The sequence below is a fragment of the Haliotis rufescens genome, unplaced genomic scaffold (genome assembly GCF_023055435.1).
Source record: "Haliotis rufescens isolate VD_foot unplaced genomic scaffold, xgHalRufe1.0.p SCAF_17, whole genome shotgun sequence".
Taxonomy (NCBI): domain Eukaryota; kingdom Metazoa; phylum Mollusca; class Gastropoda; order Lepetellida; family Haliotidae; genus Haliotis; species Haliotis rufescens.
Window position 1 is genome coordinate 17385585 of NW_025963857.1, and position 24845 is coordinate 17410429.

Sequence of the window (24845 nt, forward strand, 5' to 3'; positions counted from 1 at the left end):
AACTGACTATAAAAGTCCAGTTTCCACCCATGACAAACTAGGCTGGAATTATGGAGTTATATTTTGGGAGGACTAACAAAATAAATAGTCCAATCAAAATCGCGTAACGAATTCAACATCCGGGTCGTAAACTGCCGTGCAGATTTCAGTCAATGGCAGAATTTGCAAATTGCAAATGTACCATCAACTTAGCGTCAACAGATATTTTGCAAATCTTTTCTTGGTTTTAATCAAGGTGCTCCCGTAATTTGATGCACTTCTTGATGTAAGACCCGTTTTGTTACAACAAAGGCCTAGATCTTGATTATTGATCCTATCATCTTCACTGGACACCGCCATTTTGTTTGAAGCAAATGCAAGTGATATGAGAGGTGGAATCTGACTGGTCAATAGGAGGGACATAGAAGGGACATAACTCTTAACAGCCACTGGTGGAAACTGGACTTCAAGAGTCAGTTAACTCCCTTTCCTCGGGAAGAGGAGTAAAACTGTTCCATGGTAATAATTCTTCAGGAGAAATATATTACAAGGGAACGCTTTCACTACAGGAAGAGATACTCTTTGACACATTGACAGTCACAAGGAATGGTGTGACTCACATGCCAATCAAAGACTACCACAAATTAATATTTTAAATGTCCACATAATGTTTTAGAAGGATACCTATTATGTAAAAGAAATATTTATGCTCCATCTTGATAATGAACACTCTTCGAGTAGAGTGCACTGTATGTTGAATATTGTAGACAGTGCCATCACCAAGCTTGATTCCACAGTCTACTGAGTATTTCTGAGTCGACTAAGGGGAGAGAACTCAGAAGGTACTTCCTACAGAAATACCACTTCCTGTCCTGATCTATATTGTGGTTTGGTAACTGGGATGTGGCTGCCTTGGAGGTAACTGGCCAGGTTGTCCTGGTGGATAGGGTGCTCCTTGGCGGGGTGCTCCTTGGCGGGATGGTCCTTGTTGGTAGGATTGTGCTTGAGGGGGTGGTCCTCGTGGATAGGGCTGTCCTTGCTGATAGTGTTGGTAGTTTTGTCCTTGCTGGTACTGTTGTCCTTGATAGAACTGGCCTTGCTGGTACTGTGGGTAAGGTGGTACTCCTTGTTGATAGGGTGGTCCTTGTTGAGAGGATGGGCCTTGTTGATAGGGTGGTCCTTGTGAAGGGTACTGTCCTTGTTGAGAAGGTGGTCCTTGTTGAGAGGGTGGTCCTTGTTGAGAAGGTTGTCCTTGTGAAGGGTACTGTCCTTGTTGAGAAGGTGGTCCTTGTTGAGAAGGTGGTCCTTGTGAAGGGTACTGTCCTTGTTGAGAAGGTGGTCCTTGTGAAGGGTACTGTCCTTGTTGAGAAGGTGGTCCTTGTTGAGAGGGTGGGCCTTGATTATAAGGTGATCCTTGGGGATAGGTTGCCGGCATGCTCTGATGAGGGGGCGGGGCTGATTCTCTGTGAGAAGAGGGCGGGGCTGATCCCTTGTCCGAAGGTTCTGTGTTGGCAGGTATTACAACAGGTCCCTTGACAGGAGGGGAAGGGTGGATCCCCCTCATCTTGTAGTACTGTGTCACTTGCTGGGGCACCTCAGCCAGGACATGTCTGGCAAGCTCCATCTTGGAACTCTGAAAGTTGACAAAATAAATTATTGTATGGCACATTAATCTCCTCATATCACAGATTTATGAAATTGAATAATGATAAAAAAAATTCCATTGGGCATAAAAGGCAAAATACCGTAATGGTGAAAATTACATCATCGGATCACTGAAAAGCACTGATGTTGATGATAATCTTGGTGACCTTGACCTTTCACAAAAGTCAACCAAAATCAAAGATCTTGTCTTGGAGATTATGTATACCTAAAGTACTGTCAGAAATGCAAGAAAAATGCTGATTCGGGTTTCATTCAATAAATAAAAATAGCATATGTCAAAATAGCGCAAATCTATCTAATCTAGCCAAGCCTAACTGGCACTGTGATTAGCCTAAAAACATACAATTACAGGTAAAATGATGATAAACTTGGAAAATGTTCATGTGTTGACATGCATGTATGAAACTGCATTCAGCCTGAGGTAATTACCTAACACCTGTCCCGAGATGAAGACCTCACACCGTCCCAAGCATTCTCCCAGGTGCAAATTTCACGTCAGTTGGGGGTGGTCTCAAAATATTGCTGTCATTGTACTTTACTGAGGTATGTGTTTGAGGGAGGGGGTAGCAATTACGACATGTACTGTATTATATTTGCTTCGAAAGATGATGGAATAGTTTGTTTTTTTGTTTGTTTTTTTGTTTACGCTCCACTCAGCAATATTCCAGCTATATGGTGGCGGTTTGTAAATAATCGAGTCTGGACCAGACAATCCAGTGATTGACATCATGAACATCAATCCACGCAATTGGGATACGATGACATGCATGATGGAATAGTAAATAGCAATGAAACAGGATGAGTTGGGTTTTTTTCAAATCAAGATTGTTGTTCAACAGATGCTTTCCCCAGCCAGCAACTGACTCAACTGATGACATATCTGAATCTGTACTATCACCCAAAGGAACAACTGGTTATCAAGGCTGATATCTACATTGGAAGTACTGACGGTCTATTTCAAGAACGTGATATGCAGCCTTGTGCAATACTTTTCGTGTAATTCAAGCAATGACTGTGTTGATCACCCCTTTGACATGTGTGACTTTGATTGTTGTGCTATGTCTTGACACAAACCCTTTACAGTTAGCCCCAAACAAGCTCATTGGGGTTAAGCTCACAATGTCTGACTGGTGTAAGTTGGTTGGTTGGTTGGTTGTTTAACAATTACAGCTATAGTATAGTGAGCTCCTCGAATGGGCTATAGCTGTGAGGAGCCTGACAATATATTACACATAATGTGAAAGTAGACAATAGTTTATTTCAAATAATAATAATAACATATAAAAAACAAATCATTAGGAGCATAAAGTGCCACAGAAAGACAAATTATGTCACAATGACTTCACATGTCAAATTAATCAATCTCATTAAAATCAGATCTTAGTTCTTACTATCGCTGAACAAAGATCTAAGGACATCCCATTACGGGTCACGTCAGAACAACCTTTCATCCGACCAATCAAATCGTCACTTACCAGATCATGTAGGTGACAGTCAGAATGTGTTTTCTACTTATTCAACCCTGAAAACATTAACTCGGGCTATTCCGAACGACAGTTACGTCCCGTACGACTGATTCCGTCAAAATTATCGTCTATCTCTCACTTCCGTGGGATAAACACTAAACGGAGGAGTGTGTGGGAAGCACTGCCATACAATAACAACCATATATTAGACATTCTGGAATATTCGTTTGTTCAGTTTTCAAAATTCGAATCGAGAACTGTGTCAACATATTTTTCAAGCGTAGCCTGAAATGGAAGTCGCCAGGTTGAAACGAGTGCCGTAAAGCTCGAGAAAGCTGCTTTCTAATTGGCTGATGTCGACTTCTTGTTAGTCGTTTCGTTCTGACGTGACCTTTAAGCGGATGTCCTCAGATCTTTGTTTAGCAGGTGCGAGAACTTAGATCTGATTTTAATGAGATTGCAAATGAGTGAATATAGTTGCACTAGTTGCACTAGTACATGTCAAAGAACTATATGTATATATATACCGGTACACAGACTCATTACTGAAAAATATGTCAAACATGTAGAATGAAGACAATAAGGACATAAATAAACTTATCCTACAACTACTAACACATTATCAAAGATACATTTGTCATGAATTAATATGTAATATCATGAAGGTTTAATCAAGATAGAAAAAATATCATGATACACTTTTTTAGCATTTAACTGAATGAATATATTCCAATTTATATATTACAGGGGATACAAAAGTTCGTTTTCAGAAGCATGATAAGGTGACCAGTGGAGTGGAATATATCAGTCAGAATCACGACCATCTGAAGACAGTGTATCCATGCAGAATAATTTGTTTGTTCGTTGTGCAATGCCACAATCGAGTCTGGACCACACAATCCAGTGATTGATATTATGAACGCTGTCGGGGAAAGAGGACACACAATCAACTAAGTCACGTCTTACGACCAGCATCGATTGCTGACGACCAATTGTAATCCCCGCAGGGCCACACAGAATACAGTGTATCCAGTAGTGTGTATCTTTCAATGCAGTGTAACAATGAATCCTTTCAGCCTTACTCAAGATACATTTAATGTTAGCAGTTTCTGTGATGTGTCCTACAAGCCACGATTCCTGAGCTTATCTCAAGATACAGGTAATTTCCTCACGAACAAATTAACGAAGCAAATCCAGTTTATAAGAAAGCACAAAACTGCTGCATATATTCAGCTCTGCAAAATATCTAGAACTGTCAAATCTACAAGCAATCTAGTCAAAATCAGATCATTTACTGAGACCTTCACGGAAGGAAGGTCTGACTACAGACTCAGAGGACTTCACATCCAGTAAGGGGCGGTCGGGTAGACTACTGGTTAAAGTGTTATTTTGGAGATTCAGAAAAAAAGAGTTTCCATGAAAAGGACGTCAGCAAACTTTTTACCAACAACTGCTTTCTGCAGCTGTTCGTGACATGGCAATCACTGAATCGTAATGACTGCCCTGAGTCTAGTAAAAATTTGTTCAGTCAAGAAAGCTTAGAATATGAGTCCTTATATTAACACTAAAATTGACTTAAAACTATGCAGAGAGCTAGTAGATTTCATAATGTCTCAGCGCAAGCATCTTTCCACTGATGTGAAAGGTTTCGTTGTTAAAATATTTTAATACTTTAAGGCTGAAAGTGAAAGACGTTCGCCCTTCTTTGACATTTCAAAGTACATGAAAAGAACAATTCATGCGTTACAGCTTCCCAAACAAACCGTAGTTAAGATTTTGAACTCTCATAAAAACACATGCTCCCCTGCACATCCCTTAGGGGGCATCTCAAAACAGGATAGGAAATTAAAGTTAGATTCCTTTGATAAGAAAGTACTCAGGGACGTGATTCGGCGGTTAACATGAGAATATGAATTTATTTCAACACGAAAACTATACACTTGAAGACATATTTGTCATTACCGAAAATCTAGCAATCTGCTTGTCATATAACAATTGACCTAGCTCCAACACTGAGTAGCTGTGCTGAGTGTCCGATGTTAGGCACAATGTAGATCTTAATGTCGAACAAACATATTTCACTGAACATTAGTATTTGGAAAGTGTGAACTTTTAAAGACAAAATCATTACATGTGTCAGAAATTTATTTAACACAGGGTCCTTAAGAGTGAGCGAGTACCGGTAAGGTTTTACGCTGCTTTTAGCAATATTCTAGCAATAACACGGCTGGGGACACCAGAAATGGGCTTCACACATTGTACCATGTGGGGAATCGAACCCGAGTCTTCAGAGTGACAAGCGAATGGTTTAACCGCTAGGCTGCCCAACCACCCCAGGATTGCTAAGACCAACCATATGATGGATGGTTGAATGATATGGTTGACACATTGCAGCAGTGTAACCCTGATACATGGCCGACGTTCTCTGTCTGGACTCTCAATATGTGCGATAGTCCAATCATATTTAGCACAGGAAAGAGGGCTTGATGTGGCAAGGGTGGAAACAAGACTTTGATTAAAAGGCTAGTGGACACTCTTGCCTGGTGAGGATGTTTTGACTGGGCAGTCAAAATTCTATGGAGGTGTTCTCAGATCTTGACGTCAACAAGTATCATACCACACTAAAAGATCTGATCATAATGAGATTGCACTTGTTTCTATATGGGATAAGAAGGGACAGCTTAGCTTGGGCATATATTGCAGGCCTAAGCCTTGACTAGTTGAATGTTATTTTGGTGTTGCCCAGTTTAGGATGAACAGCTAGCTCTGTCACTGTATCAATGAAATGACTTTCTTGTCTTTTATTTGATCATAAAGAACAAGTCAGCTGCACAGAAATAATACAGTGCCCCTGATATATGTTGGGCATAGAAACATACATAACTTAACTATGCATGAAGAAATCTTAAATCTTAATTCTTCTTTAAATAATGATGGATGCCATTAACATGATTAACACAGACGAAATGCTGACTATGCCATCTACAATCATAAAAAATTGAAAAAAAGGGGGCACGGGTGGCCCAGTCATCTAAGTCGCTGTGCAGAGTTGCATCCCTTGGGCACGCCAGAAACCTATGATTGTGGGTTCGAATCCTGGTTCGCCCGAATTGTGTTTCTAGGTTTGTCAGCACAATACCCATGCTCATGGGTTTCACTGAAGTGGTAAACATCTGAGAACTGCATCACTTCGGGCTTTCCTCACACATTAAGCTGACACGCCGTGATATAACTGGAATACTGTTAAAAGCAGCGTTAAACGCAGACTTTATGATGATGCAGGCAGTCCCTAAGAACCAAGCCTATTATTTTTTTAGCCAAGTATTTACCCATTATAAACACAGTGACCAACTAGGCAGCACAGATACCGGCTTTAGTCATATATCACAAATCTCCACTCATGAACGCCTCTGTGGTCTAGTGGTCTGCCCAGAGAGCGGAAGGTCCGGGGTTCATACCAAAAGACGTTAAAAGATGGTACTTGTTGTTACCCTGTCTGGCGCTCGGCATTAAGGGGCTAAAACAAGGACTGGTCGGCTCGGAGTCAGTATACTGTGTCTGAGTGGGGTATTCATGTTAAACTGCGGCATGGTATCTCAGTGGGCTAGCACTATAAATCGGCATCAGTCTGGACTAGTAAAAGCAGCCGCACCCACATGTGCATGCACGTCGCAAAATAAGTGCAATAATCTTTCACCTCACTTCACCTTCTCCATCCACGGGAGTATATAATCATGATAATGTAATGATAACCTTATTTACCCATTATAAACACTGTGACAAACTAGGTAGCACAGCTACTGGCTTCAATCATATATCACGTTTCTCCACCCTTGGGGGTATATAATCATGATAATGTAACGATAACCTTATTTACCCATTATAAACACTGTGACAAACTAGGTAGCACAGCTACTGGCTTAAATCATATATCATGTTTCTCCACCCACAGGAGTATATAATCATGATAATGTAACGATAACCTTATTTACCCATTTAAGGTCTTACGTAATGAAACACAATAACATTCTAATCAAACATCATAAATTCTGAAGATATGAAATGTTTTTTGTTCAGACAGTTTGAGAAACAACTGTACAACATTTTTTAACAATATGACGTGATGATAAGTATTCATTTTTGTTACTCCAACTTTAAGGAAAGATGAACTTTACAGATGTAGCAGCATGAGTCACACCTTCCCCTTTATAAATTAACATGTACGGTACTGTTGAGTTTATATCAAAGTGTCAGTTGGTGAATGCTTTCTGCCTTTAGGCTTACCTAAATTTTTATCAGGGCTCCAGATATTTTTTTGTAGCCATTGAGTATTTACTCACAATGTATCATTCACATTGGGTGTTGAAAGATTTTTTTGGTGTTTCTTGGGTCTATGGGGTATGTTCCACCGATGTGTAGACATTTTTTAAAAATAATTCTTCATGAATTGCTGTTTGAGCATGTTGAGGTGACTTCTAATTTGTATGTTTGTGCGCTGCCTCTATGTGCAACATGTCTCATGAACTCACGACAGCAATATACATGTCTAATTAACAATAAGTCAGTCCTGGGGCCCATTTTATGCATTATTCACTGGGTTAAACCTTCACTGTTATATATAAAAGTTAATATCCCAGTGTTAATCACTGAACATGTCCTGCCTTATCGCTTACACAACTGGTCTGTGAATGCAACAAATCCCAATGCACCTTCTTTGTTATATATTAGAATTAATATCCCAGTTTTAATCAGGGAACATGACCTGCCTTATCGCTTACACAACTGGTCTGTGAATGCAACAAATCCCAATGCACCTTCTTTGTTATATATTAGAGTTAATATCCCAGTTTTAATCAGGGAACATGTCCTGCCTTATCGCTTACACAACTGGTCTGTGAATGCAACAAATCCCAATGCACCTTTTTTGTTATATATTAGAGTTAATATCCCAGTTTTAATCAGGGAACATGTCCTGCCTCATCGCTTACACAACTGGTCTGTGAATGCAACAAATCCCAATGCACCTTCACTGTTATATATTAGAGTTAATATCCGAGTTTTAATCAGGGAACATGTCCTGCCTCATTGCTTACACAACTGGTCTGTGAATGCAACAAATCCCAATGCACCTTCACTGTTCTTTATTAGAGTTGATATCCCAGTTTTAATCAGTGAACACAACTGGTCTGTGAATGCAACACAATGTGTGCATGGAACGCCAAAACTGGGCATCCTGTTCTGTGAAGCTGAGGTAGTGTCATCTCCAACACCTGTTTGACTAAGTTCACATATCCATCGACGCTGTTATGACACAGAAGTGACAACAGACAACAAGTCCATGGTACAAGGAATCAAGCAGTCATTTAGGAAGGAAAGGGGTCCGTCTGCTGGCGTTTGATAGGGTGGATGCCTTGAAGCCGGTAGTACTCAACGACTTGTTTGGGCACTTCAGCTAACACATGACGAGCAAGTTCTTCTGGGGTACTCTGAAAAATGTCGAAGGGAACCTTTGAGTTATTCATATCTGTCTTACTGCATCAAGTATTGAAACATATTTTTAAATTGCTCGGTGACTCATTTGCTTAATATTCAGCCTTTTGAACTTTGACATTTTTTGCACATCACGCAAAAGTTTGATTAAATTATATGTCTGAAGTCATTTCTAAATGTTCTTTGAGTGCTCAATGTACACGTACTAATGGTTCCCATCAACATTCTTCACATACCTGATCAGTAGACAAACACCGCACCAATATTTCATCAGAAACTAGTTATCATGTAGGGCTGGGACCGGTAACTCGGGTACTCGGGTTGGGTGGGTACTGTGAACGACCCGGGTACCCACAGAACCCGAACCCGTAGTTACTCATGTGACATATTGGTTAATGACAAAAATTATCTTAAACTCCATGGTTACACTACATGTCATTAATGTTCACATTTCTTTCTGACTGTGCACATATTCCTTCTGACTGTCATATGTTTGAATAAAATGAAACTTTCATCAACTTCAGTGTACGCATGACCAGATCGTTTTATAGTGTACATGAATACTTTTTGCCAGGGCTCTGGTCAAGCAATTCCCAATCGGACATGTTATACCCATCTCTTTGTGTCCTACAGTCGGGCCCCGGGGCCCCGGGTAGGGTCGGGTTGGGTAGTAGGGTGGGGTCGGGTAGTAGGGGTGGGTGGGGGTACCTGGGTAGTAAATTTGGACTCGTCCCAGACCTAGTATCATGGTCATATATGATATTCACTGGGGTGCAGAAAATCAATGCACGACCTATGATATCCATGTACCTTGACTGAGTGTAATATATTCTGTTCTGTTTTAAGTCATGGCAGGGAAGAAATAGAAAATCGCAGGCAGTGAAAGACTGAGAATCTGAAAAGATAGTTGACTTTGTCTCCGGACAAGTGAATTTTTACTGTTAACTAGTTCACAATTCTTCAACTTCCACACCCTGCGTTCATACTGTTTGTGTACTGGTATATCATTAGTGGATAACATGTTGATTTCAGACTAATTTCCTATATAAAGGATTTTTTGTGACAAAATAGGAAAAATGAAAAAAAGTACTGCTGTACGGGTTCATTTATGATAATTTCCTGAAAAACAAACTTTGATCAATTATTGTTTTAATTATTATTTTTTCGGCAAAAATTTGATACATTCATCTTTAAAACAAGGCAATAAATTGGTAGGGTCTGAAATATATACCAGCTCTACCATGGATAGATTATTATGTAGATAATAAACTGACCTGCTTGAATTCCCTGAAGGGCACAAACTGCACGATGTCCCGTTTGACAGGCTCCCCGCTCGGAGCTCTCAGTAGCCCATCATCCCCATCCAGCTCCTCCATCATAGAGAAATCAGCGCCACCTACACCCACGATGATCAACGACATGGGCAGCTTGGAGGCCTCCACGATGGCCTGCTTGGTGGCGCTCATGTCACTCAGGACGCCATCGGTCAGCAGCAGCAGGATGTAATACGCCTGTATAATGGACAAACATCTCATTGTTATGGCTGTCTGTGTGAGGGACAGAGGGCATCATCCAATCATCTCGCATGGGTATGGCACTGACGAACCCACAGGACTAGTCACGTGATATATTGTTTAATGACAATAATTATCAAGAATTCTATGGTTACACTACAAGTCACATGTTCGCATTTCTTTCTGACTATGTTCCTTCTGACTTTTCATAAGGTTGAATAAAGATATAACTCAAGTCAACTTCAGTGTATGCATAACCAGATTGTTTGATACATGCATCTTAATATGTTTTGCCAGGTCTATGGTAAAAAAATCCACCATCGGACATTTTGTACCTATCTCTTGAAACCTACAGTAGGTACCCAGGAAGGGCCAGGCAATAGGGGGGTGGGTACCAGGGAAGTAAATTTGGACTCGTCCGAGGCCTAGTTGAATTGAGTGGAATTCAAAAGCTACAATGAGGAGATCCTGACACAACAAAGGGAGACAACTCTGCAGACCACTAGGACACTCTTGCCCATCACATAAACATAGAACGTTATTGAGAGATATATAGCAACTGACATTTTTATAAATGTTTATTTTGATTCAATTTTGACAACTTCAAATTTTGGTGAAACAGTTCTTTAGTGTTCTTTCTGTACATAACAATCCATCTTTGAAGACTCACATGTGCCCCTTTAGCTCGCTCTTCTTGCTGAGCAGCAAGCGCGAACCTAGCGACATGTCGAATGATGGGCGACACATTGGTAGGGCCGTACAGCTGGACTTGTCGGATACAGTTGGAGTAAGCTTGCAGCACACCATCAATTCCTGCACATAACACACTTCATTATTAGGACGGACATGCTAGTTTTATGGATTTTATTATTTTATTCCTGGTCGGTTGGAAATAAAACAAAAAGACGTTTCAGATTATTTTGTTTTAATGTAAAATCACAATAAACACAAACCTTGCTGTGTACAGACATCTTGTTTTGGACACAGGGATTTATCTAGCTCAGAAGACAAAATTCAGTTCGAAATCTGCAGCAAATGTCACTAAAAATTCCCAATTTCTAATCATAAATTTCCAAATTCATGTAATAACTGATAACTAATTTTACTACATCTCACTACGGGTCACATCAGTCCGACCTTTCGCAAGCTTTGACCGATCAATGGAATGTCTGATAAGAAGATTGGTCGACATTAGCCAATCAGAAGGCAGCTTTCTCGTGCTGTACAGCACTAGTTTCAAACTGGACACTACGATTTGAAACATATTTTGACAAATTCTCTATTAAAAATTTTAAAACTGAACAGAAGAACATTCTGGAATGGCTAATAGATGGCCTTGAATGTATGGATTCAGTCGTAAAGCGCATAACTGTAGTTTGGAATACCTTGTATTAAATTTTCCAAGGTTGCATGATTAGAAAACACATTCCGACTGTCACTTTCTTGTTCTTGTAGGCGATGCTATGACTGGTTGGAAAAAGGTCGTTCTGACCGGACGTAATGATGTCCTCAGATCTTTGTTTAGCAGTAGCAAGATCTAAGATCTGATTTGGATGAAATTGAGTAATGTCAAAATTGCAAAGTGCGCTTTTCAAGAAATGTCCATTTTCTTAGCGATAAACATCATTATTGTATAATTATAATAATCATTATTCAGAAGTTAAAGTACACATGCTTTCATATGACTAATGTTAACTATAGCCATATGAAAAATTGGTTTGTCCAATAACTTCTTTTATACATAGAACATAGAACCAAGTAATTGGTAATCAAAACTTGGAATTATGAAGCATATGTTCCTCCTGATGAATGTTGCAAGTCCCGGTATCTGGGTTCAATGCAGAATATCACACAATGGCAACAATATTCTGTCAATTCAGCAAAGGTAAAACAGTCAAGAACTTTACACAAAACACCTCACCTGGACAGAAGGGATTCTGCATGTTGAAGTTGATGGCGAACTCGTGAGAAACATCCATTGTCGGTGGAATCTTGGCTCCAAACCCAAGGGCAGGGAACATCTTGTCACTGCAAAAAATATATATATAAAATTGAAAGTAAGAAAACTAAAAATTCAATTCTCTTTATTCAAGTGTATGTAGGCCATCGGCCCACATTACATTGTTGCAGCAATTACAGCCATTTGTCTGCAAGAGTAAAGATGACTAGCATGAAAGATAAACATTGCAAAGTTTCTTATCACAACAGGATTGGTGATAGACATTAATGTGTTAAATTTATACAGGGATGGATATGAAAATATTTATCAGGAGTATAAATTTTACGTAGGTTATCATCATGATCATAGGCGATGACAAGTAAACTATTTATCAGGAATATAAATTTTACGTAGGCTATCATAGGCAGTACATGTCAATAAGGAAATGGTATTTGTTTTCTATGTATCCACAGGAACACATGTCGCATACCGTATATCGCTGTGTATGAGGCGAGTTTTTCGTACCTAGAATGAGGGGGTTAAGAAGGGGGGTCGTCTTATACACGGAGTCGAAGATCTCAAGTTTTTTCCAGTTGTTTCACTTTCAGTTTCCACTGGCGATGTCAACTGGCGTTCGATAGCCAGCCCAGCATTTGACAATAAAACTTCGCATTTCGTCCTAAATAACTGTTCCAATAACTATTTCCATACATCAACATGATTTGTATCTGTTTTCCTAGTCTGAGGCTTACATGAACAGTACAGATACAAAACATGGAGATGATAATCTTGGTTGTCAGGTGTACCCAGGTAAAGGAGATATTATGCCTATAGTTCTCTTTTCATGGGAAACAACTGAATTTTTGCCAAAATGTCATGTCAAATCTGTTTCAGTGACAACCAATTTGTGTGATAATCATCTTCATGGCACAGAGCTAGAGATAAGCTGCGTATTGGCGTAAAATACGCATTAAATAAACTGAAATACGCACACAAATCAAATCCTAGCAAATCATATACACAGCAAAGTCTATAAATACGCTATTGAAATAAAATTAAAGCATATATTACCACTATTAGATAAAACGATTGCGAATATTACAACATGATTGTGTATCAGCCGATCACGAAATTCACTTACCAACAGTCACATTTGGAACAAGCTTGTGCGACAACCATACTGATAGATGCCAATCAAAAAGCACATCGTGCCTAGTCATTGTACATGTTGTTTCTTTAACAGTCACTGATTGGTGATTAAAAAATAGCACCTTAAAACAAAATGTCTTCCCGGAGAGGGAGCCACAAGCAGACGCAGACGGGTATACTACTACCGGTATTCACATAGTTTTAAATGTTTTAAGGGGATTGTTACAAAACAGATTTTAAGTTAAAATTACCTAATGTCAAGAAACAGGTGGGTAAAAAATACTTGAATACCCTCTAAAAATTACGGATACCCAATCAAAATCAAACCCTTGGGTAAAATACCCAAATAACCAAAAGCTTATCTAGAACTCTGTGACAGTACTCACAAAGCAAGTTCAATACTGGGAAGAAACAACTTTAAGCTTTCAAGTACTTAACTATGATTCAGACACCAGTGCACAAAGGATACTGCCATTGATAGCACAATCGTGAACACAGACTTTTCAACAATATCAAAAATTTGTACCCACGTGGGGAATCGAACCTGGGTTTTTAGCGTGATGAACGATAGCTTTAACCACTAGGCTATCCCACCACCCCATATGTAACGGGAGGTGTAACTACTGGTGCCACTACATGTGCTACAGGGATTACTAACGGTAAGTGTAACTTCAAAATAACAACATATGAAAGGCTTAAAGAAAAAAAAGATTTGGTTCTCAGGCAAAGACTTTTGAAAAAATAGTGCAGGTGGGCTGTGTTTTTTTTTTTTTTGGCTTGTTCAAACTAGTATGAAACCAAATAAACAATTGTGTACCATCAACCTGTGGAAGAGCCTCAATACATTAAGAAGCACACAAACTCCTATGGCCGCCATGACCATAACACGAGGTGCGCAATAACGCAGTGCGCATGGAAAGGGAAGTAAGTGCATGCTGTATATCGCATTGTTTTTATTAGTTTTAGGATTTTAATTTTTCTAAATGGAAAAAAAAACGAAACATGCGGCAGACTTTATGATGATGCGGGCGGAGCCTGAGAACCAAGACTATTATTTTTTTTAAGCCAAACTGGAGGCGTAACTTAAGGAACTACTCACGAGTCATAATCCTGACACACATCGCCGACAGCTCGTGTTGCCTGCATATACTCGTTCGGCTGGTAGGGGTTGATGTAGTGCAGTGATGTGGGGTTACTGGGGTTACCATTGGAGGCTGTGAAATCTATACCCACCTGAAATCAAATTGTATGACATCAACTTCAATAGCCAGTTTTCATAATAACATTTGTGATTTGAAAGCTGTACCAAGACCAATGCTACAAATCATATCAATTTAAAAAAAAGTTCAAAGTTGGCACAATGGTGTCCGGACAACAAGGTCTGGGCTTACATAGGGTCTCAGTCTCACTGTATACATCTGTAACCATGGTAACAGTATCTCATGATTAAAGTTAAATGGATATTGTACTCACTGTAAAATTGATCTGCATGCCCCCGAATATGAATTCTAAGAATGTGTGTTCCTTCATAATCTGGAATAGTAAATGAATGAGTAATGTCACAATAAGCAGTATTTCAGATGCATCAAAGTGTCTCAGCTTGTTGGGGGAAGTTGGTTGGTTGGTTGGTTTGTTGTTTAACGCCGCACTCAGCAATATTCCAGCTATATGACGGCGGTCTGTAAATTAATCGAGTCTGGACCAGACAATCCAGTGATTAATATCATGAGCATCGATCCACGCAATTGGGGTCAATGACATGCATCAACCAAGTTAGCGAGCCTGACCACCCGATCCCGTTAGTCGCCTTTAACAACAAGCAGAGTCACCTTTTACTGCAAGCATGGGTTGCTGAAGATCTATTCTACCCCAGAATCTTCACGGGTCTTTGGGGGAAGTGGTACAAACCACAAGCCCATCCATAGTGCTGGAGGACGTGATGAACAAATGCTATAACAACAAGGTTACCCTAACACCACTTCGGATTAAAGTGACCGCTTCCGTGGTCTAGTGGTGGAATGCCTGCCTAGAGAGCGGAAGGCCTGCCTAGAGAGCGGAAGGCCACGTCATATCAAAAGACGTTAAAAGAAGGTACTTGTTGTTACCCTGTCTGGAGCTCAGCATTCAGGGTCTAAAACAAGGACTGGTTGGCTCGGAGTCAGTATACTGTGCCTGAGTGGGGTATTCATGTTTACAGTTATATATGGTATCTCAGTGTGCTAGCACTATAACCGGACTAGTACAAGCAGCCACACAAACACACACACGTGCATGCACGTCGCTACATAAGTGCAATAATCTTGGACGCGACGTTAAACCCAATTTCACCTCACCATCTGATTAAAGTAGACACACCACAGAAATCGCAGACTATCACAACAAAAGTAATAAAAACACTCAGTGCAAGACACATGAAATCAGCCCTGTACATACCTTCACAGAAGTAAGCAGACATATGCCTGAATTGGTATAGTTTTTCTTTTTGGATTTTTTCTTTGGGTTGATGAGCGGCCAGGAATACTGGAACAAAATGTGATTGTGACATGTGAGTGAGCGAGCATTAGAGGTTGATGTCTTCTATGTATTTGTGCTTACTGTGCAGCAGATGCTGTCACAACATTGTGCATTCTATTAACTTAAACCCATTATCGCCAGATTCTGGTATGGCAAAGGGACACAACTTTGTACACAGACAAGTAAGTCTGAACAGGAGGATGGCTTGTAGTATAGAGACAGACACTTTGAGTTATATTTAACTAGTCCACAGCTCTATCTGGACAAGTGGTTTATGTGACTCTGTAGATCTGGGGAGAACACGCTAGTCTTCAGATAGTCGCTCGTGTGGGGGCAAATATTTCCACCTGCAGCACCCACCTCCTGGTTACTGGCTTTCATCATATCATCGACGGTGGTGGTGAAGCCGCCGATGTAGTCGTGGCTACCGTCACTGTCCCAGTCGTAGACATCAAACTGAAGATACATAAACATGGATCAGGAAGAACTAATATTCGGGGCCCCATTTTACAATGTGATCTTAGCGCTTCATTTGTCTTAGCCTGTGTTAAAAGTAAGGGCAGTATGACTATCTTAGCTCCACGATTGTCTTAGCCTATGTGAAAAGTAAGGGAGGTACGACCAACTTAGCACTACGATTGTCTTAAGTCTATGTTAATGTATGAGAGGTACAATCAACTTAGCCTTACAATTGTCTTAGCTTATGTTAAAAGTAAGGGAGGTATGACCAACTTAGCACTACGATTGTCTTTGCCTATGTAAAAAGTAAGGGAGGTAGGATCAACTTAGCACTACGATTGTCTTAAGTCTATGTTAAAAGTAAGGGAGGTACGATCAACTTAGCACTACGATTGTCTTAAGTCTATGTTAAAAGTAAGGGAGGTACGATCAACTTAGCACTACGATTGTCTTTGCCTATGTAAAAAGTAAGGGAGGTACGATCAACTTAGCACTACGATTGTCTTAGTCTATGTTAAAAGTAAGGGAGGTACGATCAACTTAGCACTACGATTGTCTTAAGTCTATGTTAAGGTATGGGAGGTACAACCATCTTAGTGCTAAAATTCCTTTCTGAAGGACAATTGTGATGCATCAATACTTTCATCAATTATTACACCCCTAACACAGCAGATAATGCAGACTATGCAACTACATGATGTCATGGTACTGAGAGAGGGAGTCAGGCCTCACCCGAATCTCCTGGGCCCTGTTGCCAGCACACAACGTCGACAGAGGAACCTGGAACGGCCGCCAGCTCGGGTTGAGAGTGTTCTTGATGACCTGGAACAGAATCAGTGTTATAGTGAGTGAGTGAGTGAGTATGGTTTTACGCCGCTTTTAGCAATATTCCAGCAATATCACGGCGGGGGACACCAGAAATGGGCTTCACACATTGTACCCATGTCGGGAATCGAACCCGGGTCATCGGCATGACGAGCGAACGCTTTAACCACTAGGCTACCCGACCGCCCCGAATCAGTGTTATAATAACCATAGAGACAGGATCCAGACTGGAACCACTTGCAGACGTCTGACACTTGTTAGTCAGAAGGAATTATGTCTTAAAACTTAAGGAATTAAGTTTTTTATCCTACATTGAACTTTTTAACAAGTTAAGGCTAAAAAATAATAGTCTTGGTTCTCAGGCACCGCCTTCATCAACATAAAGTCGGCCGCACGTTTCGTTTTTATATTCATTTCTAAAAAAAAATACAAAATTATAAATCCTTAGATATTCCAAGTCCAACGGTAGTCAAATACTGTATTCCAGTATTTCACTCATTAAGGAATACATTATGTAGGGAGGCCCTTTCCCAGGTTGATTGTACACAACTGTTTATTTGTTACACAACTGTTTATTTGGTTACATACTAGTTTGAAACAAAAAAAGACACTACCCGATGCACTATATTTTCAGTATCTCAGTGTGCTAGCACTATAAATCGGCATCAGTCCGGACTAGTACAAGCAGCCACACACACACATACACGTGCATGCACGTCGCGATATAAGTGCAATAATTTTGGACGCGACGTTAAACCCAATTTCACCTCAACTCACCTATATTTTCAAAAACAATTGCCTGGGAACCAATTCTTTTATTTTATTAAGCCTGACATACGTGAACCCTGTGACACAACAGTATCCTTGGTAACAAGCTTTTCAGTGACAAGCATCATTCTGGTGAGGGACATACAAGTTCCCCCCTCAAACCTGTAGACCTTCAGCCATCTTGCTATATTTAGAGGGGGGCTTCCACTCCACACAGATCGGGTTGTAATGAATTCTTTTGTAAGTTTGTTTGTTTGTTTGTTTGTTTGTTTGTTGTTTAACGCCGCACTCAGTTATATTCAAGTTATATGAGGACAGTCTGTAAGAAATCGAGTCTGGACCAGACAATCCACTGATTGACATCATGAGCATTGATCCACACAATTGGGATATGATGACATGCATCAACCAAGTCAGCGAGCCTGACCACCCGATCCCGTTAGTCGCCTTTTACGGCAAGCAGAGTCGCCTTTTACAGCAAGCATGGGTTTAAGTAACAATGTCAAAATCAGAAGAAAATTGAGAAAAAAGATCAATGCAATAAGCCTGATAAGTGGGAGTGGGATATCATTAATTATTTTATCAGGGAAATATATCAACAGACTTGTTTTCATAATAACGATAATATTTATTTGTTTCCTCATTCATAAAATTTAGCATCGGTGGATCTGTAAACCAAGTACTAATCATGTTAAAGTGGACTCGCCTCTGTTCTGTGGACCACTTGCCAGCTTCGGTCCAGGGTAGAGCGAAGAATCTCCAAATATGGATCAGACTTGCCAAAAAAGTCCTGCAAAATTAAAATCCCTTATTTAGTCTTATACATATTCAGCTCTGACAACGGCCAAGTCCAAGATTAATTAAGCTTTTCTAGATTCAACATATTTCTGTTTATTAAGAATGGGAAAATAATATCTGTATTTCTGCATAAATATAGAAAATTTAAGTGAGAATTAACAATTTCATTGAGAGTTAGTCATGGAGGATCAACACATATCTCACTCAAGCAAACATAGAAAGGGACTACTGAAACTACTGTCTATAATTCAACTCAAAACAAAGAAAGGACCACTGATTCTTTCATTTTACTATATTATTGATGGTTGTTTTAACGCCGCACTCAGCAATATTCCAGCTATATGACGGCGGTCCGTAAATAATCGAGTCTGGACCAGATCATCCAGAGATTGACAGCATGAGCATCGATCCACGCAACTGGAATCGATGACAGTATCAACCAAGTCAGCGAGCCTGACCACCTGATCCCATTAGTCGCCTTTTACGACAAGCATAGTCGCCTTTTACGGCAAGTATGGGTTGATGCAGACTATCCTACCCCGGATCTTCATGGCTTTTTTTTTGCTTTTTTTTTTACTATATTAAATCTGTCACAGCATGACAGATCAACTATCGCAATATTGAAATAATCGGTCGGTCCTTAACTTCTTTTGAATTGTATATATCTAAAATACTGAGGGACTTCAATTACGGTCGCTCCTGTCAAATATCTAACACCTGTCTGAAGTTGTCTTAATCCTTGGTAATCACAGCATGGAAGGTTGGAAATTGGACTGTAAAAACTGAGTACATGTATTCTGAAGCATAATTTATGTTTTATTTATAACAAATTGTGACTATCAAAACTGGCAATTGTTATGTATACTATCAAGTGGATAGTATCAACAATAGTATTGACATTTTTAAATTCCTAACAATATAGTACAATCGTAGGATGGAAAGTGGCAATACATCGACAGTTTGCTATATTGTTACCCTCCTACCTTCTTGTCCAGGTTTTTCCCCCTGAATGTCAGGTAAGCTATCTCGCCACCCTCCTTCACCTCCTCAGCTCGAACCTGTAGGCAAAACATGTATCGAGTTGACATCATTGACACATATACAAACAGTGTATTTCTTAGCAGTGTTTTAAATCAAGGGGATACAAGGTACTTGAAGTTTTAAAGTATTTAAAGACTCCTTTATTTTTAACACAGAAGCAAATTACTATTTCACTTACATCCATAATTTCTAAAAGCAGTCTGTATGCTATTCACCGGTAACTGCACCAATTTTGTTTTGTTACATTGATAAATAACACTTGTAGAGAAAGGTTTTTGTGCTACAGAAATCCATGATCTATTGGCACAAGACCCTCTCTCCTGTTGTTGCTTGTACACACACACACACACACACGCACACACACTTTTATTTAAGTCATCTTTATTCCTTCAACATGTTCAAACAACCAATCGACATCATTAATGAAAAACACTTTTCCTCCAAGTACTCAGAATCTCTTAGAAACAATATTCACAATGATGACTTTGTTACCTCTCCTGGTGCTTGGCATATAACCTCAATACTAACAGGCCATGCTATTGTGAAGTCTCCATTTCCCGCTACGAAGTAACTATTTAGACTCCATTTCCCCCTCCAAACTTCCTATGAAGATTCAATTTCCCCCTCCAAACTTCCTATAAAGATTCAATTTCCCCCTACAAACTTACTACTATGACACCATTTCACGCAATCTCATTAAAATCAGATCTTAGTTCTTGCTTCCCGTAAGCAAAGGTCTGAGGACATCCCATTACAGGTCACTTCAGAATGACCTTTCGCGAACTTTGACCGCCAAATGTTTTGACCAACGAGCAGTAGACACTAGCCAATCAGAAAGTAGATTTCTCGAGCATTACAGCACTAGTTTCAAACTGGCAACTTGGAAAACTGAACAAAAATGTCTAATATATGGTCGAGATTGTATGGCAGTACTTCCCACGTATTATGCAACTTCTCTTCCTTTCAAAAGTTTATCCCACTGAAGCATGAGATAGATCATGATTTTGATGGAATCAGTCGTACAGACTGTAATTGTCGTTCGGAATACCCTCTGTTATCCTTTCGCGGTTTCATGATGAGAAAACACATTCCGGCTGTCATTTTGCTGATCTGGTAAGCGACCCTCTGATTGGTCGGATAAAAGGTCGTTTCGACGTGATCCTTAATGGGATGTCCTGAGATCTTTGATAGGCGGTGGCAAGGTCGTTCTGACGTGATCCTTAATGGGATGTCCTCAGATCTTTGATAAGCGGTGGCAGGGTCGTTCCGTCGTGATCCTTAATGGGATGTCCTCAGATCTTCGATAAGCGGTAGCAAGAACTAAGATCTGATTTTAATGCGATTTCCATTTCCGGCTACAAACTTACTATTATGACTCCATTTCCGGCCTTGCGTCGTCCATCAGGCATCATCAAGGGCTTTGTGAAGGGGTTGCTGGACACCAACTGAAAGAGGCAGCAGACGAAGGCTGAGACACATGTGGACATGATTAGAACATACAAGACTCAATGTTACAACTGTGATTATGTACGGCCATGAAACGATAAGATACTGACCTGTCCCAGAGTACAATCCAGCTGGCCAAGGAAGTCATCGTCGGACAATTCTGGCGTTGTGTTGTCCAGATCGTACACACATACCCTGCATTTCTGTACTTCTTCAAAATAGTAGTTCACTTTAAAGCATCGAGAGAACTTGGGATCCAAGCAGTTTTTAATGTTTTCCGTTCTTCCAATCTGAAAAAGATTACGCAAGAATTAAATGAAAATGTTAGTAATCTTTACTCAAGAGATTTATCCAGGATTTAAACTTAGTGCCCCTATTATTTTGTTCTAAATTGGAATATTTCCTAAGTTCCTTTTTTCAAAAATTCAGTGATATTTTAACATTGTATTTTGAAATTGCATTCCATGCAAAAATATAAAACTAATGATAAAAACATCTTCCTCTTTATTGGTCTTGTTACCAGTGTAATACAGTTTAGTTCTACAAAGCCACAAAAGTAATTAGTAGTATAGGTAATGGGTATTCTGGACCACTTCCACAGGAGCCAGATTTATATACCTATACCAGCACTACAGGGGTATATATTAGTCATATATTAGTCATATATATTAACATTAATCTAATTTCACTTTGAAAATTTTTAATAACATGTGCTGAAGACTTGGGGTCTAATGTAGGCCTCTAAGCAGGTCGACAAAAATCCATGGTTCATGTACATAAGGTACAGATTATTCCTACTTCCTAAATGTGTCCCCCCCCCCCCCCCAGCTTAAACACAATGGGGATTATCCCTGGCCAGTAGCTGGACAAGCAGGAAGTCACAAACAACTGAGTACCATTCACAACTGGAGAGAAAGAAAATTTACAAGAGTTGAGCTTTGTACTAGGGGAGTGAGTGAGTGAGTATGGTTTTACGCAACATTTGGCAATATTCCAGCAATATCACGGCGGGGGACACCAGAAATGGGCTTCACACATTGTACCCATGTCGGGAATTGAATCCGGGTCTTCAGCGTGACAAGCAAAACCTATAACCACTACATGCACTAGGCTACCCGACCGCCCCCTTTGTACTAGGGACTAAAGTAGTGGACTGGAGTGACAGATGATAAGTCTGAAAAGTTGACAAGACAGGATTAAGAATTGATTGAGTCAGGCTCTGAGAAATTCTTTAATGTTACCTCATCCCAGTGGCCACCTCGTCGACTCATGTAGAGCACTGCACATGGATCTGACTTGGACATAACATCCAGGTCCAGTAGATTACGACACTCAATCCGGAGTTCCACTTTCGACACACACTGATCTCCTCCGGGTGGGGGGCGTGGAACATTTGGGTACATTTGTGGTTGTGCCATTCTTTAACCTAATAAGAAAATGAAAATATTGTACCCTTGTAACCATGGTGACAAATAACTCAATGACAGCCGCAAAGGAAAACTGTTCTTGAAAAGTTTGAAAATCATTTTCGATTTTTTTTTTAATAATTAGCTGGACAATTCAGACCAAATGTCTATCCTATTGTATAAAGTAATCTTTATCACATATTTGTACTATGTGCCATTTGGGGAAGTCTGGAAGGCTGCTTGTCCTATCACCATGGTTATAGAGTCACTCTGTAGTCTGTACTCAGGAAGCTAGGTATGGCAAGGTGATCACAATGTTTCATTCGTGGCACCATATAAATGACACCTGGAATTCATGACGTGTAATTGGCTACAAGGATTCATACATTTTGCAGATCGGTGTTTTCATTCATACCTCAATGAACCGGAAAAAATAAACACTCAATCCTTAGATGAAATATTTATCCCCTCAAATTAAACATATCCTGCAAAAATGGTTCTTTGTACACATCATTTTTGTGCTACCTGGAGAAATCTGTGGTCAATGTTCAGGTAGCCATGTGTACGAATGACCCCTTCTCAGGTTTGTTTATTTGTTGTTTAACGCAGCACTCAGTAATATTCAAGCTATATGTTGGCGGTCTGTAAATAATCGAGTCTGGACCAGACAATGCAGTGATTGACATCATGAGCATCGGTTCACACAATTGGCATTTGATGACATGCATCAACCAAGTCAGCGAGCCTGACCTTCATTTGTCGCCTCTCACGACAAGCATAGTCACCTGTTACAGCAAGTATGGGTTGCTGAAGACCTGTTCTACCCTGGATCTTCACGGGTTCCCTCTCAGGTAGTCACTTGTACTCATAATAGGGGGCCTGTATCAGGCACGTCTACTGATGGATATTTGAATTCTGACACAAGACAATTGATTATTATAAGCTACCATGGTTACTGACTGCACTTGCACGGGGAACCCAGGTTCACATTGCTATATCTATGACAGATTGTCAACCACCTTGTATTAAAGCTGTTAATGAGCGAGCTAGCATCCACCAGAACCTGTAGCCAAGAACTGAGGGGAGCCAACCATCAAGACAAGACCCAGGCCCACATGCACAAAACAAGGGCTCAGACTATTGCAAGTCTGTGTTAAAGTATGGGAGTTATGGGTCTTGGTGCTAAGGTGGCTTTGTGCAAGCGGGCCCTGGTCCTGGCAACAGAACCTGGTACCTGCAGCTGCCCAGGCCCAACTCAGTGATCAACAATGACAAGAGTGGGAAGCATTATCTCTGAGCACATTAATATAATTGCCTATAACAGTCAGTGTCGCTTGTTAAAGTTTGTTTGTTTGTTGTTTAACACCACACTCAGCAATATTCCAGCTTTATGACAGTGGTCTGTAAATAATTGAGTCTGGACAAGACAATCCAGTGATTAATATCATGAGCATCAATCCATGCAGTTAAAGTCATAAAAAGCACAAGATCTTATACTATGTTCAAAATACCTACAGGCCATACTCTGGCCATATTTTCCTTGACTTGTACTGTGATAGCCGAGAGCCTAGATGGAATACTACGGTCAAGACAGGACCCTGTAGGCTCCTCTCTTGACTGAAGGACTCCACCGAGGCTATGGGGTGGTACTCTAAATAATGTGTCAGACCACAGATCATGTAACTAATATTCTGTACCAACAAAATCGCAGACGAGTCCGAAGTGGTCAGAGCCATGCAAGTTTGAGCATCAGATTTCATTTGCCATGTTAGATGCATATTTGAACATGGTTCGGACAGGTCATGACATATTCTTATAACGTTGGGAGTAGGTTAGTGAGCGTTTTCTAAATTAAACATTTATAAAGAGAAAGCTTACTTTATGTGTCAGTCCGCTAGTCCGTCAGAGTAACTGGTGATGCTAGTGACTTCAGCTATTATATATACTTTCCTACGTCACTTGTTACATTGCGACACAAAACTCTAAACCTATTGTACAGCAGACGCTTGGTGCAAAAGTGCAAACACTGTGATTTCTACTTCCTGCTTCCGTTTTTATCACGTTAGAGTTGTCTGCCCATAGATCTTCCCCGGTCTGACGTCATTGCATTGCTTTGGGATGAGGTGTTAGCAGGACGCGTGTTTTATCGGACAAATGTTGGGAAATAAGACTGACAACTCTTATCTTGCATCATATCTATTGACGTCAATGGTACAACTAAAGCATTGGTGAATACACAAACATACGCACTTGTTGATAATTCGGTGTAAATAGAAAGCACTTAACTTAAAATAGGTTTTGTGAGATAAAAATAAAGATCAAATAATGAATCAATCCAACAGCTCATGAAGGCCTGTGAATAATCTAACCCTTGGTAGTCCGGGTA

The 24845-nt window shown here is 40.1% G+C and overlaps 1 protein-coding gene across 4 annotated transcripts; it reads right to left on the reverse strand.

Moving 5' to 3' along the window:
* Window positions 1-345: 345 nt before the first annotated feature.
* On the reverse strand, window positions 346-24498 carry LOC124137966 (copine-3-like). 4 transcript variants are annotated; one of them, XR_006861579.2, is made up of 16 exons: window positions 24338-24498; window positions 22295-22479; window positions 21164-21343; window positions 20975-21052; window positions 19550-19624; window positions 18475-18558; window positions 16908-16997; window positions 16077-16172; window positions 15636-15722; window positions 14676-14735; window positions 14302-14435; window positions 12036-12142; window positions 10785-10927; window positions 9875-10111; window positions 8240-8596; window positions 6731-8134 (listed from the first exon to the last, which is right to left on the reverse strand). XR_006861579.2 is itself a non-coding variant. In XM_046504431.2 (15 exons), the coding sequence occupies exons 2-15, from the start codon at window positions 22469-22471 to the stop codon at window positions 857-859; spliced, it is 2304 nt and encodes a 767-aa protein (XP_046360387.2). In that variant the 5' UTR covers window position 22472; window positions 24338-24498; the 3' UTR covers window positions 346-856. The 4 variants fall into 4 exon arrangements, 3 of the variants coding, with proteins under 3 accessions (XP_046360387.2, XP_046360386.2, XP_046360388.2); XM_046504431.2 differs by lacking the exons at window positions 6731-8134; window positions 8240-8596 and adding an exon at window positions 346-1612 and having other exon boundaries at window positions 22295-22472; XM_046504430.2 differs by lacking the exons at window positions 6731-8134; window positions 8240-8596 and adding an exon at window positions 346-1612.
* Between the last annotated feature and the right edge of the window lie 347 nt (window positions 24499-24845).